The sequence below is a fragment of the Capsicum annuum genome, unplaced genomic scaffold (genome assembly GCF_002878395.1).
Source record: "Capsicum annuum cultivar UCD-10X-F1 unplaced genomic scaffold, UCD10Xv1.1 ctg82540, whole genome shotgun sequence".
Lineage (NCBI taxonomy): Eukaryota > Viridiplantae > Streptophyta > Magnoliopsida > Solanales > Solanaceae > Capsicum > Capsicum annuum.
In genome coordinates this window covers 300,584-319,149 of record NW_025893344.1, presented here as the reverse complement: position 1 = coordinate 319,149, position 18,566 = coordinate 300,584, and the positions used below count along the sequence as shown (strand labels likewise).

The following is an 18,566-nucleotide window of genomic DNA, read 5'->3' as shown; positions in this document are numbered from 1 at the left end:
GTCTCGAATTACTTGACATGTTTGTTAAAAAAAAATTATCATAAAATTGTTGGCATATTTAAAATTTCAAGAAATAATTAACCATTTTATTTAATTATACTCATATTAATTGAAAAAAATTCACCTAATAGAGATTAAATAAGATCGTAGTAGTCAATTTGCATCATTTATTAACTTCTCCTTTAAAGTTGTGCAAAAATAAAATGTTACGTAACTTGAGACGGATAGAGTAGTCAATATGCATGGATAACATAAAAGAGCTTTTACGCTATCAGTACAATTTAACTAATTATGGCACAAATTTTCAGGACGCTAGTCAATGCTAATTACTTTCACTACAACATTTTAGTCCTATTGCCACTCTGGTAAAGTGTGGCCTAAAATAACAGAAAGTGTGGCCTTTGATCAAAGGCTACACTTTTGAACTTTAGGCAAAACTTTTAGGGGTTGGTTTAAAGAGGCGTAACCTTTGATCAAAGGCCACGCTTTTCAAGTGTTGCCGTATCAGCTACATTTAAAAAGCGAGGTCATAAAGGTATATAGACCACGTTTTGCAGCTTCTCATTGGCAACACTTTCATTTGATAAAGCTACACTTATAAGTGTTGTCTTCGTTTTGCTATTGGGCAAGCTTCACAAGCGTAGCCTTTTGTAGCACCTCTATAACAACACTTAAAAAACGTTGTCTTTGTTTTACTATTGGGCACGCTTCACAAGCATAGCCTTTTGTAGCACCTCTATAACAACACTTAAAAAACGTGATCTTTTCTTTATTACTAGCCACACTTCAAATCGTAGCCTTTTATACATCCTCTATGACTATGACAACGCTTGTAAAGTGTAAGCATGTTTTAGCCACACTTTTGAAGTGTAGCAATATTGCCTAAAATTTGATAGTTCAAGCCACATTTTACAAAAAAGGCATTAGGCATATAAAATGTTAGTACGTAATTTCTAATTGAAAAATAATTATTTTGATTGAATGTATACATCGCTAAGCACACTACATAAACATACATTTATATATAAACTCATGCACCAATTAGCTAATAAATAATTGAAGTGCATAAATTTGATTTCAAAAAAACATGTCTTTTACATACTAATTAGAAAACAACATAATAAAAATTTTGTACCAAGTTCCGAACAAAACCAAATGTATCCCTACTAACTAGATATTAGAAATATCACTACTATGACATAGTTGTTTTCGCACCTTGATGCATTCTTTTCCTGTTTGTTCATCCTCAACTACTACTGCATCCATATATCTGTCCATTGCAACTGTTACAGCAAGGTTATACTACTTCTGTGCTGGCCTGCAAAGATCTGTCATTCGACCATGAACACCAGGAAACAGATGCTTCAGAGTTTCAACTGCTTGAGACAATCTGGCATCTCTCTCATTTTTATGTCTCTCAGCCTTCAATTCACGCAGTTGGTCTTCTACTTCATCAAGTCGTTTTCGCAAATTGTCATGTTTATCTCTATCAATAGAAAGATATTTCAAGTTATTTACACAAACGACAAGTAAATGCAAATGCAGTTACTTGCACTTCCATATGGCCAGAGCCTATTAAATAAGGAAATAAGTCATGGTATCCAGCGGCATGTATCACAGCTCAATCTGACCAACCTGGAACGTTGAAGTTTATTTTTCATCTCGCGCTGTTCTTCTTTCACCCGTTTCTGTTCTTCGTCATGCTTCTTAACTGCATCAAGAATTTTCTTCAACCTTTCTTGCATCTGTTTCTCTTGAGACACAAACTCATGCTTCCAATTTTCAAGTTGCTGAAGATTTTCTATTAGATTTTTCTGAGCATCAATATCAGCAAGTTGCTGCCTATCCAAGACCTCTTTCTCAACTCTTAGTTTCGCAGTTTTCATGCCAGCTTCCTCTTTACTGTAAAACCAAAACCACACGTCTTCAACAAATAAAAACTAGCACTCGAATATTTAGATAGATCAAGAAAATTAATATCGAAAAGAACATATAAAATGCCGATCATGTGCCAATGCAAACATTCCATGCTTTCACATTTCGCCTATGCCTAGGCAATCTGAGAGAGAAGATGATAATGTAAAAGCAGTTGTTGAGCCTATAACAGTCCATCTAATGTCATACTATACAATGCTTGCTTTATTTAAATACCTGCAAGTGTCATCCCGCATTGAGATATACCGTATGAACATATATTACAACAATTTAATGAAAATAAGAACGGGTATTTCAAGCTAAGCACATCAGTTTAAACAAAATCACAAAATATTACATTCAGATTATATAGCTTGATAACTTAACAAATGTGTTTATCAATATTAGACAACTTGATGGTGCTTCTGACGTTAGGAATATTATATTTTTGTTTTACAACAAGACTTCTTAGCGAAATTATTCTCAATTCAGTACATAATAATACCTCTAAGTGGAAGCACTAGCAATGATAGGATGTGAAGTTACACACCTCTACTTCACACAAACTGCAGTAGAACATGCCATCTTCACTCAACTATTGCTGAGAAGATTCAGTATGTTTACCTGCACAGTTGCGGATAAGAGCACAAGGTAGTAGAGCCAACAATCTGGAAGAGCGAGATCTTTGACGAGTAGCTGTAACTTCTTGTTCAGTTTCATTATGATATGCAGCTGGTTCAGTTCCTTTATTGCTTTTTGCAGATGCATTTTCCCCAATTGATGCAGCATTAGCATCCTAGATAGACGAATTCGTCTCACTTTCTGATTTAGATTCTTTAACTTGGACTTGCTTTTTCTTGTCTAGTTTCTTTAGATACTTCTTGGATTTAAAAACTCCTGGATCTATGGGATCAACAACAGCACACATGATATACAAGCCAAATGCACTAATTTTAGCTAAAAATGCAAACTCTGAGCTAATTTTAGCTAAAGATGCAAACTTTCTGCTTAGTAGTCTACTGCTATAGTTGACTTTTTTTCTTTCTCAAAAAAGGTCAACTGCTAGTCCTTCAATTGTCAACTGTAGTCGTGAAAGGAAAAGCGAATGAAGCTCCAATCATGGCTCCAGCACCAACACGAGGTCTTGAATTCACAAACCTAATGGACTTACTCTCTGTCGGCCCTTTCCACACGTTCCTTAACTACTCCGGATAGACTAAAGTTATTGAGACTTTCCAAACACAAGCTAACAACATAGAACAAGGAATCACACGTTTTGTTCCCAAAGACTCAGCCTTTACCTCATTCAAAAATCCCTCACTTACCAATCTCACCTCAGACCAACTTAAGTACCTTTGCTTTTTCCATGCATTGCCACGTTACTATAGTTTAGCTGATTTCAAGAACCTTAGTGACATGAGCCCTGTTAGTATATGGACTCATACTCCTCAACTAGATTCCAGATGGTATAGGAAGAGGGTGAACTCTTTAAAAGTGGACATATGCAGGCATGATATGGTCAAGGTAATTATCTACTTAATCCAGGAGCACAATACTGAATAAGTAAGAGCTATAATGCTCCATTAGGGGTGCAGAGTAGGCTCAGAGTAGCTGCTGATATGGACCAGAGTAGATAAACCCAAGCATAGATTAATATTTTATACTATGATTCGCAGTACTAGACGGACTACTGACTAAGGAAATACTAAGCAGAATCCGGATTCTAGTGGAGGAGGCTACTTGTTAACTATGAGATGATTTGATCGTAGAGACGCATAGCCATCTCTTTGATACTTGTGTGTGGATTAGGAGTGAGACAAAAAAATACACAGCCGGCCGGTATTCATATTTCCACAAGAAGTTCAAAACAAGTCATAGGGAGAATTAAGAGGAAATAATGCAATAGGTTCCAGAAGGAAGTCACCGCTGCACTTTGGAGAGCAGTTATATATCATGTTTGGAGGTCCAGGAATGGAATGGTGCACCAAAACAATAGAAAACATAATGATTCTTGCAGCATAGTACTTGAACAACTCTTAATGTTGTACAACTTTATCTTCTAAGGACTTTGAGCTTTTTTTGGATTCAAAACTTTTTTCTTCAGTGTTGTGTTGTTGCCTGCTTCATTCTTACTAACTGCAAATAGAGGCAAAGAGTATTAGTTTCTTATAACACAAATAGGAGAGACAAGCTTACGAAAGTAAAAAGTGCTAATTAAGCTGAAGCACTAACTTTGTCACATTGTGTGTTTAACATTCATGAATTGACAGAAAATTCAAGTTATAGGAATTAATTCGATGGTTGATTAGCTACTGGCTGCATTCCTGATATCATATTTCTCTCTGGTTGTTGGCAAGTTTCATTATGCATAGGTCACTGCTTGAATAAGCCAACATTATAGATCCAAGCGTTCATGTTCCAGAGAAAGAATCTGGTGGGAAACCAATCAAAACAAAGCTGGTAAGGGACAATCCAAGTGGGAAACCAACCAAAACAAAAACTCAGCCAATGCTCTTTGAGCTCTTCGTCCATATCATTTAAGTTGTCTGCCTTATGTTTTAAGTGATGTATTTTAATTCATCTAATTTCACTTCTTTAATGTATAGGTAAATCAAAATGTAGCTACAAGTTTTATGGGCGCTCACTTAAGAATATATTTCCAGCTCCAAGGAAACTAGTACGGATTAGTAGGGGTATAGCTGTTGCGGCATAACTACACATCCACACGCACAACTACTCTATTATAACAAACGTTAATGGTACACAGTTGGGGGACCACAGGGACAACAAGAAGCCCAAAATATCACAGAAAACTCACCAGAAAATTGTGAACCTAAAGTAATGCAATAAGAAGTACAACCTTGAAGCTTTCAACTACCAAAAGAGAGAAGATAATAGAGGAGCAGAAGAATTTCCAAGCAACAAAATAAAAAAGAAGGATAATAGGAAGATGTTTCGACTAAGATCCCCTGAATTATAGCCAAGTGCCAATATGGCATCAATATAATGAGCATGTACAGTAACATAAGACCTTTACAACAAGGATACTTCTCCCTATGCTCTTTATGACTTACTGAATTATCAATTATAAATAGTAACACGAGCTACTTTGCAATAAGAGTTGTGCACATTTTAGTCCCACTTTTCTTAAAACTATCTTAGTCCACTTTTACTATAAAAACTTCAATACTTATTTCATAACCAGCCAAGACAAAAGATGACCTTAATGGAGATTGTATGAGTTAACTGCCGAACTAATCAGAGAGAGAGAAAAAAAAGGATGAAAAAATTGACTAACTCATAAAAGAATGATTTAACTACTGACCTTCCATTCATTAAATCCTAATTATCCTCTCTCCAGGTCCAATAACACATCCATTAAACTACATTCTACTCATTAGGAACCAAGAGAAATTGTTGTCATAAACCAACGAGTCAAAAATGGTAAGTTATGCATGAAATTTCTTTTTCAACCTTTGCAGATAAGCAAAAGAAGAAAAAAGAGTGTCATTCCAAGTGCTAAATGAATTGTAAATGAGTAATGGAACGATTACTAGCATTGCATGCACCGCCTTACCTGGGGTGTGGCTAAAAGTTCCGTATCTTATTTATCCAGTCTAGGGTGCTGGAGTGCAAAGTAAATCTCCCAAAAGCGATCTTCACTCATGTAACTTAGGCAGAGTTCAATTCTCAAAGCGGCCAGTCTTGGAGCAAGACGCTTAACAGCTAATGCATGCTCTTGTTGTGCATCAGGTAAGTCAAAATCTACTGTAACAGATAAAGCTAAGTGCTTAGATATTTCGTCTCCAACTATATATAATGCAAAGCATACATTACATGATAACTGTGGAAAAGAGTTACAGTCATGCATGATAACCAATAGTCTATATAACAATTTTGATACTAGCAAGCAAATCCGCACCATAGAAAGCATGCAATGGGATATTTAAGAGCAAGAATGCATAAATGATATATGAAGGAAGGATCAACAATTTGAAAGTTTGATACAAAAGTGACAGTCAATAGTGATTTGGTGTCATCAACTAATATATCAAAGATGTTAATTCATCTGTTGAGTGTCTTTCAGACTTTAACCATTCATGTAAGTAGACAGAAGAACTACCTCTTCAAATCCTAGTTAAGAAAATAAAAGTGAGAAAGGGATTCAGTGTATTTACATGTCACCAACATAATGGGAGTATTGATAAAACTTACAAGAAAAGCATTTATTTGACCGCTGGACATGCAAAAGAAATGTGCAAAAGGTTAGCAACTTTTTTTTAAGAAAGGTAAAGTTCACAAAGAAACTTTTAACCCTCTACTTTCAAGTATCCCAAACAAGCAGTGTACTCTTTACCTCTATTCATGTTTTTTTGGCAATCAAAGCAACCCCTATTCAAGTTCTTTTTATATTTATTTCGAGTTCCATTAAATACTTGAACCCACAAACTTCAATTCCTAGGACAATGTTTTACAACTAACCAAGAAGGAATTTCAATTTCTCTGGTCCCCTAATTCAAATTGTAAATACCAAACTAACTGTACCATAATAATTAACAATCACTTATCCTATGCTTGATTTTGGAAAACCAACGGAAACAGATCTGTGCTGCAGTCTTAGAACCCCAATTTGAGGAATCCTGCATTAATCAAATCGAAACCTAAATAAGGCTTCCACATTTTCTATCTTTAAGATGCTACCTAGTAATTATAGTGTAAGTTAAAGTCCAGTGTTTATTGATGGGTGATCTACAAATTTCCAAGAGTATATTTAACCTTTGAAATTTTCTTGTTATCCAACTGTTTCATTTCATATCATCTTCAGTTAGGAGAGGAAACTATGTTCATGTTCAAGCCAATAGGCATGTTGTATGAAGCCTAAGCAGTCCAAAAACATAAAAGGTTCATTATTGAGCACTCTAATAACCAAAATCAGTTTTACACAGAGTAGTGAGTATTGATACGAGTTCAAAATCAATGAAAGCACACATTGCAAGCATAGAACTTGATAAACATAGAGGAGAACAAGAAAAAGATAAACGCCTTTCTCTCTTCACCATTTAACAAAGGGAAATCCAACATAGTTTTAGGAAACATAGCAATGCCCCTTACAAAAGCCACTACTTTATCAGTAACACCAACTGCACCTCTACCTGAATCTTCCTCCTCCTCTTCTCCCAGTTGCAGTAAGTTGGACGTCATTTTAGTGATCTCCGATACAGGAATATTCTTGGAAAAGTTAGATATCCCACTCTTAAATCTCCCCCCAATTTCAATAATATTGCTTCGTAAACCCGCGATGCCCGTAGGATCCGATTCGTCTTTATTCAGATCCAGTATTGTCTTATCGTTAGGAGAAGCATGGACTAAAATTGCAGGATACTTCCCAGAAGCCTTTTTCACAGCCACGAGTTCAGATAGTAGGCATGGTAAGCATCCAAAGCATCCAGGAAACTGAATCTAAGGTAGAACCAATTAAAAAATGACAAGATGACTCAGGTATTAGTGCATTCACCTACTTTTACCACTATATCTGGGAATGAACTTAGCAAAGTGGTTACTTGGATTGCGTAAAGTAGTAGTGAATGGTCTATACCAGCAGCCTAATGTTTCTTGGTCGGTAGGGGTAACCCTCGGTAATCAAGAAATCAACCTAAATCTGAGCAATGGGTGGAGGCAAATCTACGTACGCCTCCTAGAATGGAAAGCCCATTGACAGACTGCGGGAATTCAACAAGTAAAGGTTGAATCGAAAAACGCTTGAGGAGGAAACCCAGGGTTGCTGGCTACTCCTACTGGTCAACCTGATAAAGAGCAAAGAACTAAATTACAGACACTCAAATTTGGAATTAACGTAGAGATTGAAAATAAAAAAAATCAAGAAACTAAAAGAATCAAGAAAATACCCCTCTGGTGGATGATAAGCACCAGACCCCTTCCCCTCACGGCGATAGGGTTGTCTCTACCTCGCCGGCGACAATCTCGACCGTCTTCCTCGCTGGCGGCAGTCTCGACTGTCTTCCTCTCTTAGATGTAAAATTTTATTTTTGATTATTAATTAAAGAATATTAGAAATTTTGAATGTTTTTTAAAGTCCAGGTTTTGTGAACTGAGCTGAATTATTTTTTTTTAGATATGATTTTTTTCTTTTTGAATGATTAGAAATTGAAGGGAATAAAATATATTGGAGGGAATCTAACATTTTAATGTTAAAATATTGAAGGAAATATCATATTTTGGTATAAATTTTTGAAAAGTTAAAAGGCAATACTTATAAATTGTTGTTTTAAAATAATAAAAATAGTACATTTTGAAAGTGTAATCACATTTGTAAAATGTGTTATTAATTATATAATAATTTGACAACACTTATAAAGTGTAGCATATAATATTAAAATGCACGCTTTATAAGAGTTGTCAAAATTAATGTGGCTTAAAGTTAAAAATTAACTCTACATTTTAAAAGTGTGCCCAGATTTAGTGTGTCTTTAGGCCAAAAATATTGTAGTGTTTCTTTGTTCACTTTCACTCATTTCTTTTTTATATGATACACCTATTAAGAAAATAATATTGATATGACTATTATATCATACTGCTCATATTAATTAATGTTAAAAATAATATTTCTTGAAAATGATTTAGAGAATATGCAATTAATACTAGGATAAATAGGAAAGAATATTTTATATTTTCTTGATATGTCAAAGATGACAAGTAAAATTAGAAATTATTTTTAAAAAATAGTGACAAGTAAAAGCAAACGGAGGGGTATAAAAATTTATTTATAATTATCTTTCAACTAGCTAGCCAGGTTGCATTATGTACCTTCATTTAAATTGAGAAAATTAATTGTTTCCACCCTAAACTATATACGAAATTGTTGAACACTTCCGAACTTTAAGAGGGTTTTATTACCCCTGAACTAATTAAAATCATATTTTTGACAACTTTAGTGCCTACGTGAAACATATATGGCACATATGTGTGCCTACGTGAACCTCAATGTGTTGATTCACTGATGTGCCACGTATGTGTCACGGAGACACTAAGGTTGCTAAAAATATGGTTTTAATTAGTCCATGGTAGTAGGACTCTCCTAAAGTTCGGATATGTCTCAGCAATTTCGTGCATAGTTCAGGATGAAAACAGAGCATTTTTCCTTTCTTTTACTTGTCTCGTTGTCTGAAATATATATATTTCAGAGTACTCATCTTAAAATAAACTAATTGAGTAATTTTTTTGCTAATTTATTCCTATTAACTACACTTTGAAAATGTAAATTTGTATACTATTCTGATACCCAAATAAAATTTGAGAAAGGACTACTCAATGATATGAATAAAATTGAAAAACTAATTGATTCTTTTTGAATTTGTCAAGTGGATAAGTAAATGAAAACATATATTTGTAGTTAATATGTAAAAATGAATGAAGAGAGAGTACAAAAATTAAGGCAGATAACCTGTTATTTTAGGTTGACTTATATTGATAATGTATAAAATTTCTTACTTTGTCGGTGTTTGTAAGTTAATTACTGTTCAAAATGACTAAAATAGGCTTCTTAATGGATATTTGCAGGCATTTTTGAACATGTTGTTCAAGGACATTTACAAGCCAATTCCAAATAAGTATAACTTGATTTTGGCCATGTTGTTGCACCACCCAGAGTATGTAAAAGTTGAAAAGGCAAAAGTAGTTCATTATTGCGTAGCAGGATCCAAACCATGGAGATACACAGCAGAGCAAGAGAACATAGATAGGGAAGACATAAAGATGTTGGTTAAAAAATGGGGGGATATATACAATGATGACTAACTCAATTACAACATTGCAATCTCTCTATGATGTATGCTTATATGAAGTTTATTTTGAATGATGTGGGCTTGATAATGTGATAATGATGTCCTGCGACCTTGATGCCTACATGCACTAGCTATGTAATTTTCATGATTTTATAGGTTATTCTTAGTCATTTTGCAAGTGACTTAGAAAAGACAAATCTACTATACATCAGTCCATAATTATTTTTTCCCTTATGGTTCGTTCTTTAAAAATGTTTCACATTTTTATAAATACAAGTCTTTGTTTCTAACTGAACCTTTGTAATGTAGCTCTTCATCGGTCAAGAGCATACAATACTTCATTAATGAGGAAAGAAAATATTTAGATATACACTTATTAACTGTAGAAATAGAATTAACTAAATTTTTGTCATCGGTCTGTCTTCATGATTAGATAAAGCTCCTCAAATTAAGAAATAACTTCGATCATATCATCTTGTGTGACCATTTTTTCTTCATTACTAAACTCACTCTCACATGATACTAGGTCCTCTATATTTTGTTCACCTATTAGAGATGTGGTCTCGGTTTGAACTTCTGAGATCTCAGAAGAACTATTGAGTGCTACATTGACTATATGCTTCACTTGATAAAATAGCAATCATTTTATTTCAAGGAAGGATTAATGTTTCCCAATAATTTATTAATACTTTCGCATCTTTCTTCTATTTTATTTGCAAAATCAAGTAGTAACTCTTTAAAGTTGCGATTCTCCTCTTAAGATGAATGTCTCATGTCACTTTGATTTCAATCATATTTTGAATATTCATTCCTTTCTGAATCATAATTGTAAGTTTATAATCATATAAATCATTCTGCCTGTAAGGACGAGAGACTTAGTAAATTTGTTCACATGATGAACAATAGGAGCATAGCTTACCTTCTTGGCATTCATGAATGAGGTGATTTCCACCACAATAGCCACGTATTCTCATCCTTGAAAAATGCTCAAGTATCAGTTCTTCAATTGTTTTTTTTTTAATTTACTATAGTCCCTCTTTGAAGCACATGGAGTGAGTTCAAATTCAAGGTTATTTTCTTCAAGTCTTTCTCTCTAGCACTTGTTCGGTACTAAAGAAGAAATCTAGAAAATATGATAAAAAAATTATGTACAATTATCAATAGCAACAATATCAATTAGCGCATATATGTTGCCCAACCCCCGACAGCGACGCCAAAAGTTTGACGAGCACAAAATTAGTGTTTAAAACTGAAGCTCATGCTTGTTAAAGATGGTATACTTACTTTCGATCCCACGAAAATTGAGTTTCTAATATGCTAATTAATATTGCCTGATTAATATTTGAGAAATTCAATAATTTTGTAAATATGATTTTTAAAACTAAAAGTTACTGGAGAAAGAAATAACCACCACAATTAGAACAAATGCTAATAACTTAGGGAGATAAATGAATTGAGTCAAGAATCCACCTGTGGAATAACTAGCTAATTTCAATACCTTCTATCAACTCTTGATAAAGAATGAACATTTTGTTTGGTTCAAGTTAAAAGTGTGGATGGAAAATGCAGGAAAAAATAAGATCACACTTAAAAAGGAAAGTATACTCAAAATAAGGAAAGTCTACTAATTCGCCCACATTGGTGAGAGAAAGAAACTTTCATGTGTTTTTATTAAGAAACATATCTCCACACGGATAGTGAGGCAAGAACAAAGAGGTGTCTCGCGCCGTCGTCGTCGCTCGCTCGGCTCGAATTCGGAAAATGATCAATGAGATTAATTTTTTGGACAAAATTTATGAAAAAAATATATTATTCTTTCCTCCATTGACGTGCATGTAGAAGCGCAAAGTTGCTCAGAAGGTGTAAAACTCTTCGAGTAAAAGACACACTATTTCGAAAAAAAGGCCTGATTGTTTGGATGGCTGTGACTGTTCGAAAAAGACATACTATTTCAAATGGACAGATATGACTATTCTGAAAATATACACCTTTCCGATGAACCATTAGCTCCTTTTCAAAAGGGCACTTCATAGCTATATAAACCTGCATTTTTTCATAGGTTTGGTACAAAAAAAATTTGGACTTAAAAAATATTTCTTGCTTCTAAAACCTCCGTGTGATCATCTCCTGTTGAGTGAGTTTGAAGAAAACCAGAATGTTTAAGCTACCACTACAGTTGTGAAGCCATTTTATCCTGGGAGGAAAATTCTGCAACCTCGGGTACTTGAGGGGACTTATTTCCTTAAGGACACTCATTGAATTCGGAGGACTTGTCTTATTCTGTTTTCATCTTATTTCTTAATAAAATAACATACTTCTTTGATAACTTATGTTGAAGATGTTGCAAAACTTCATAAGTGTTCTTGATATAATCTTGAACTTGTGTTCAAGTTGTTTTTGCCAAAATACAGATTGTGTAGCCGAAACAACAATCTTAAGGAAATAATCCATAATTTGTATTGTTTTTGGTTTCTGGAGATTAAAGCTTTAAGCTATCTACTCCGTTTGAACTTAACAAGTGATTTGAATAAATAAAATCTTCATCATAAGTTAAAGGTTATTTTCTTAACGATTGAAAGACATAAAAACTTCATCGTTAAACTAGAAACAAGTAGTGTTTATAAGTTGCTACGATCTTGAAATTAGTATATTTTTATACTAAAAGTTGACTGTCTTGTTGTAATAGAAAAAATGACTACAGATGGTCATGTTGATGGTGCGACAAGTGTGGTAGCGACTAATGTTGCCACAACCAGTCACACAAATGCGCTACCCATTATGGCACTAGCGAAAAAACCTGAAAAAAATTTCTGGATTTAATTTTAAGAGGTGGCAACAGAAGATGTTCTTCTATCTGACAACCTTATTTCTTCAAAGGTTTATTTAAGAAGATGCTCCAGAAGTTCCTCAAGGAACTTGGGACCAGGAGCGATTCATTGTAACAGAGGCGTGGAAACATTCTAATTTCCTATATAGGAATTACATCCTAAGTAGACTCCAAGATAACTTATACAACATCTACAGCGTAATGAAGGCATATAAAGAATTATGAAATATGCTGAAAAAAAAATATAAGACCGAGGATGCGGGAACCAAGAAGTTCTATGTTCCGTGATTCCTAGAGTACAAAATAATGACAACAAGAGTATCGTTTCTTACGTACAGGAGTTTCAAGTCATCATCTATGATCTCCTTGCGAAAGGTATGATTTTAATGGATACCTTATTTGAACAAGCTAAAAATGTTCGTAATGTTCACATAAACTTTTTGTAGGTTGGGTTGTGAATGAGGCATTTCAAATTGCTGCAATTATTGAGAAGTTTTCACCTTTGTGGAAGGACTTTAAGAATTACTTGAAACATAAATGAAAAGAGATGACAGTCAAAGACCTCGTTATGAGGTATTACATTGAGGAAGACAATAAAGCCGCAGAGAGAAGGTCTAAAGAAAATTCTGCAATAAATGGAGCTAACATTGTAAAAGACGATCCCAATAACTCAAAGAAGTGGAAGAAAGCCGGACAACAAAGTAATCAACCTAAGAAGAAATTCAAAGGCAAATGCTTTAATTATGGCAAAATTGGAGACAAGTCTACAGATTGTCGTGTCCCAAAGAAGGGTAAAAAGAAGGATCGAGCAAATATGGTTAAATCCAAGAATGAAATGGATGATCTATGTGCCATGCCTTCAAAAAAACTTGGTGGGAAAGCCTCGAGAATGGTGGATGCATTCTGGTGCCACCCACCACGCTTGTACAAATAAGGATTTATTTGTTGTATTTGCTCTAGCTCAAGGCAAAGAGAAGATCTATAGGGAAAACTCTGCAACTGCAAAAGTTGAACGAACAAAAAAGGTCTACCTAAAAATGACATCAAGCAAAGTGTTGACTTTGAACAATGTACTGTATGTACTAGAGTTATGGAAGAACTTGATTTCTATATCACTTCTTGATGAAAATGGATTCAAATTTGTATTTATTTTTGAAAAAATTGTACTTAGTAAAGGAGAAGTGTACATAGGAAAAGGCTACCTCACTGAGGGCCTATTCAAAATGAATGTAATGAATGTTGAGATCAATAAAATTTGTGTTTCTTCTTACTTGCTTGAGTCTAATGATTTGTAGCATGAACGATTAGGACATGTCAATTACAAAACATTGCAAAAACTGATTAACTTAGAAATTTTGCCAATCTTTGAGTGCAATAAATCAAAATGTCAAACGTGTGTGGATTCAAAGTATGTTAAGCATCCGTATAAGTCTATTGAAAGAGATTCCAATCCCTTAGACTTAATCTATACTAACATTTGTGATATGAAGTCAACACCATCTCGTGGTGGGAAAAAGTATTTTATAACTTTTATTGATGATTGAACTAGTATTGTTATGTATATTTATTAAATAGTAAGGATGAAGCAATAGATGCGTTTAGGCAATATAAAAACGAAGTTGAAAATCAGTTAGAGAAAAAAATTAAAATGACAAGAAGTGATAGGGGAGGAGAATATGAATCTCTCTTTGTGGAAATATGTGTAGGGAATGGTAGTGTCCATCAAACTACAACTTGTATTCATCTCAATCTAATGGAATTATGAAAAGAAAAAATTGAACCTTAAAGAAAATGATGAATGGCTTATTAATAAGTTTAGGGTTACCGCAAAACTTGTGGGTGGAAGCTATCCTTACAGCTAACCGAATCTCAATAAAGTTTTCCATAATAAGACACAATCAATTCCATATAAAAAATGGAAAAAAAGAAAACTCAACTTGAAATATTTTAAAGTGTGGGGGTATCTAGCGAAAGTCCAAGTTTCTATGCCTAAAAAGGTGAAAATAGGACTAAAGACAAAGGACTGCGATTCATAGGATATACTAAAAGTAGTAAAGCATGTAGATTTTTGGTTCATAAATTCGAACACCCAGATATCACTGAAAATATGATAATTGAATTAGATAATGTTGAATTTTTTGAACACATTTATCCGTATAAAACTAGACATAACAGTCTAGTGGAGGGTTTAAACGATCTCGAGATAAACCAAGTGAGGATGTACATAATGATCAAAATCCAAGACGTAGTACACGTCAAAGAATGCCAACTTCATTTGTATCAAATTTTGTAATAATTCTCTTAGAAAATGAGCCTCAAACATTTAATGAAGTGATGTCGTCTTTAGACTCGTCCTTTTAGAAAGAGACAGTCAATAGTGAGATTGATTCAATCTTAAGAAATCATACGTGGGAGTCGGTTGATCTTCCTCCAGGAAATAAACCTTTAGGTTCTAAATAGATCTTCAAAAGGAAAATAAAAGTGGATGGTACTATTGAAAAATATAAGGCAAGACTTGTAGTAAAAGGCTTTAAACAAAAGGAAGGTCTTGATTACTTTGATACATACTCGCCTATAATGCGTATAACATCAATTCGGATGTTAATTGACTTGGCGGCCATATATAGCCTTGAAATCCATCAAATGGATGTGAAAACAACATTTTTAAATGGAGAATTGGACGAAAAAATTTACATGAAACAATCCGAGGGTTTTGTGGTTCCTGGTAAATAAAAGAAGGTGTGCAAACTAGATAAGTTACTCTATGGACTAAAATAAACACCTAAACAGTATCATGCAAAGTTTGACCAAACCATGTTGGCAAACGGGTTTAAGATAAATAAATGATAAATGTGTTTATATCAAAGATACTCCAAATCACAAGGTCATTATTTGTTTGTATGTGGATGATATGTTAATCATCAGTAGAGACATTTTGACATAAATTCTATGAAATAAATGCTCGAGTGCAAGTTTGATATGAAAGACCTTGGAGTTACGAATGTGATCTTAGGAATAAGAATCCATAAAACTTCATAAGGGTTGGCATTGTCACAGTATCATTACATCGAAAAGGTACTTGATAAATTCAAGTATTTGGAATTTGTTATTGTCAAGACTCTATTGGACGTGAGCTTTGTACTTTAAAAAAATGAAGGTGAAAGTGACTCACAGTTAGAGTACGCAAGAGTATAGGATGTTTAATGTATATAGTGAATTATACACAACCAAACATAACATGTGATATTAGTAAGTTGAGTTGGTAGACGATTAATTCTAATAAAAACTTATTGGATGACAATTAGAAGATTTTTGGGGTATCTTAAATACACTCAAGACTATGCTTTGCATTATAATAAATATCCTGTGCTACTTGAAGGATATAGTGATGCAAATTGGATAATTGGATCGAATGAAGTAAAATGCACGAGTGGATATGTATTTAATATAGGTGGAGGAGCAGTCTCTTGGAAATCATCCAAATAGACATGTATTGCTCGCTCTACAATGGAATCAGAATTTATCGCATTAGATAAAGCCGATGAAGAAGAAGAATGGCTCCGGAATTTCTTGTAATATATTATGGCTCTAGAATTTCTTGTAATATATTCCTTAGTGGTATAAACCATTGGCACCAGTATGTATATAGTGTGATAGTCAAGTGGCAATAGGTAGGGCAGGGAGCATGATGTACAATGGTAAATCTCGTCACATAAGACGGAGACATAATATCGTTAGAGAACTTCTCTCTAGTGAAATTATCACTATTGACTATGTGAAGTCAAAGAATAATGTGTTGGATCCACTTACAAAAGGCCTATCTAGAGAAGGAATTGAGAGAACATCCAAGGGAGTGGGTTTACGGCCTAGGATAAGTCAGCATGGCGGTAACTCTACCTAGCAGACTGGATATCCCAAGAGCTAGGATTAAAAAGGTCAAAAAAATTTGTGTCTGATAATTTAAATAATGTTAATATACCCAACTCATTCTCATAATGTAGACAATGTTTAGTAAACAAGGATAAGACTTATGGTGTGAGGTCTTTTAATGATTATCTAAATTTGGAAGATTTGATCAAATAATTTAATCTATAGGATTGAATGTTTAGAAATCACCTATATGAGGGCGAAGTGGAAGCTGTTTCAAAGAGAATGTTAGTAAAGGCCTATTCTCTAAGCTCTCATGAATCCGGGACGTGTTCATGGATGAAACGAAGAAAACCATGAAACCATAAACGGTAAAAGGATGATTGTGTGGCATGTGTTGTCTAGGTGTACATTAAAGCTCAACGGTTCAAAGATATCAAATCTACTGATTGAACGAGTGGATTCGATGCATGTTCACTACGGAAAGTTCAAAGGTACACTCACTTATCTAGATGCAATCAGTCTTTGCTTGATGATCACATACTTGTCAGTAAAGTTTTAGAAAGAATAGTCATTCCCCATTCATGTGGGGGATTGTTGGATTCAAGTTAAAAGTGTGAATGGAAAATGGAGGGAATTAGTGGAGGAAAAAATGAGATCACACTTGAAAAGAAAAGTATACTCTAAAATAAGAAAAGTCTACTAATTTACCCACATTGGTGGGAGAAAGAAAATTTCATGTGTTCTTATTAAGAAACACATCTCCACAAGGATACTGAGGAAAGAACAAAGAGGTGCCTTTCTCTGTCGTCATCGTCGCTCACTCGGTTTGGATTCAGATTCAAATTCGAATTCAAATTCGATTTGGATTTGGATTTGTCAAATGATCGATCGATGAGATTAACTTTTTGGATAAAATTTATTTGAATCTTGGGATCAACCAGTCTGAAAATAATGTAATATTCTTTTCTCTATTAACATGCATGCAGAAGTATGTAGAAACGTAAAGTTTCTCAAAAGGGACACAACTCTTCGAGTAAAAGAAACACTGTTTTGGGAAAAGGCATGACTGTTTGGATGGTTGTGACTGTTTGAAAAAGGCATATTGTTTCGAATAGATAGATATGACTATTCTTAAAATATACACCTTTTTGATGAACCATTGCCTCCTTTCCAAAGGGGCACTTCATTGCAATATAAAACTGCATTTTTTCACAGGTTTAGTACGAAAAATTTCTGCACTTGAAAAATATTTTTTGTTTCTAAAATCTCCGTGTGATCATCTCTAGTTGAGTGAGTTCAAAGAAAACCAGAACTTTTGAGGTACCACTACATTCTGGTTGTGAAGCCATTTTATCATGGGAGAAAAATTCCACAACCTCGGGTACTTGAGGGGAATTATTTTCTTAAGGACACTCCGTGAATTCGAACGACTTGACTTATTCTATTTTCATCTTATTTCGTAATAAAATAATACACTTTCTTGATAGTTCATATTGTACTTATGTTGAAGGTGTTGGAAAACTTCATAAGTGTTATTGATGTAATCTTTAACCTGTGTTGAAGTTGTTTTGCCAAAATACAAATTGTGTACCCGAAACAACACATTCCTCATGTATAAATGTAATTTCTCTAATCCTTTTAATAATAGTACTCCTTTAGATTGAACATTTAATAGAAAGAAAAAGATATATAAACATGTGAAAATAATGTTGAATGATTCCTATAGATAGAAATATATAGACTCTCTTGACGATTATTTATTTAATAGAAAGAAAAAAGATGTATAACCATGTGAAAGTAGTGTCGAATCATTTCCTATAGATAGAAATATAGACTCTGTTGAATATCTATATGATAATTCTAAGCTAACATATGAATCCCTTCTCATGGTAAAATCAGTTGAATATAATACACCCCATTCCCAGTTGTCAAAAAATAGTATATCTCTCGTAATTAATTAATTTCTCAGAGAATCAATTAATACACACAAGATAAAAGGTAGATTAATCATGAATCAAATCATAAGTTTCATCAAAACTCAACTACGAGAAAGTTGCCCCATAAACTGAGTAAAACAATCATTGAAAAGTTAAGAGTCATTATGTTCATGGAAAAAGATTAAGAGAAGGACAAGGTTTAGAAGAAACTCTAAA

At 33.9% G+C, this 18,566-nt stretch overlaps 1 protein-coding gene and 1 pseudogene across 13 annotated transcripts; one reads left to right on the top strand and one right to left on the bottom strand.

Annotated features, from left to right (window-relative positions):
* The window catches only part of LOC124895485, a 32,475-nt pseudogene extending 19,391 nt beyond the window's left edge, over positions 1–13,084 (top strand).
* Positions 1,045–8,053, bottom strand: LOC124895484 (structural maintenance of chromosomes protein 1-like). 13 transcript variants are annotated; one of them, XR_007051745.1, is made up of 8 exons: positions 7,821–8,052; positions 7,511–7,718; positions 7,068–7,374; positions 5,492–5,682; positions 4,147–4,345; positions 2,465–4,050; positions 1,636–2,151; positions 1,045–1,486 (listed from the first exon to the last, which is right to left on the bottom strand). XR_007051745.1 is itself a non-coding variant. In XM_047405932.1 (5 exons), the coding sequence occupies exons 4-5, from the start codon at positions 1,884–1,886 to the stop codon at positions 1,303–1,305; spliced, it is 435 nt and encodes a 144-aa protein (XP_047261888.1). In that variant the 5' UTR covers positions 1,887–2,151; positions 2,465–4,050; positions 4,147–4,345; positions 7,821–8,037; the 3' UTR covers positions 1,045–1,302. The 13 variants fall into 13 exon arrangements, 4 of the variants coding, with proteins under 4 accessions (XP_047261888.1, XP_047261887.1, XP_047261889.1 ...); XR_007051747.1 differs by having other exon boundaries at positions 5,492–5,679; positions 7,068–7,718; positions 7,821–8,053; XR_007051746.1 differs by having other exon boundaries at positions 1,636–1,902; positions 2,420–4,050; positions 7,068–7,718.
* Positions 13,085–18,566: the final 5,482 nt, after the last annotated feature.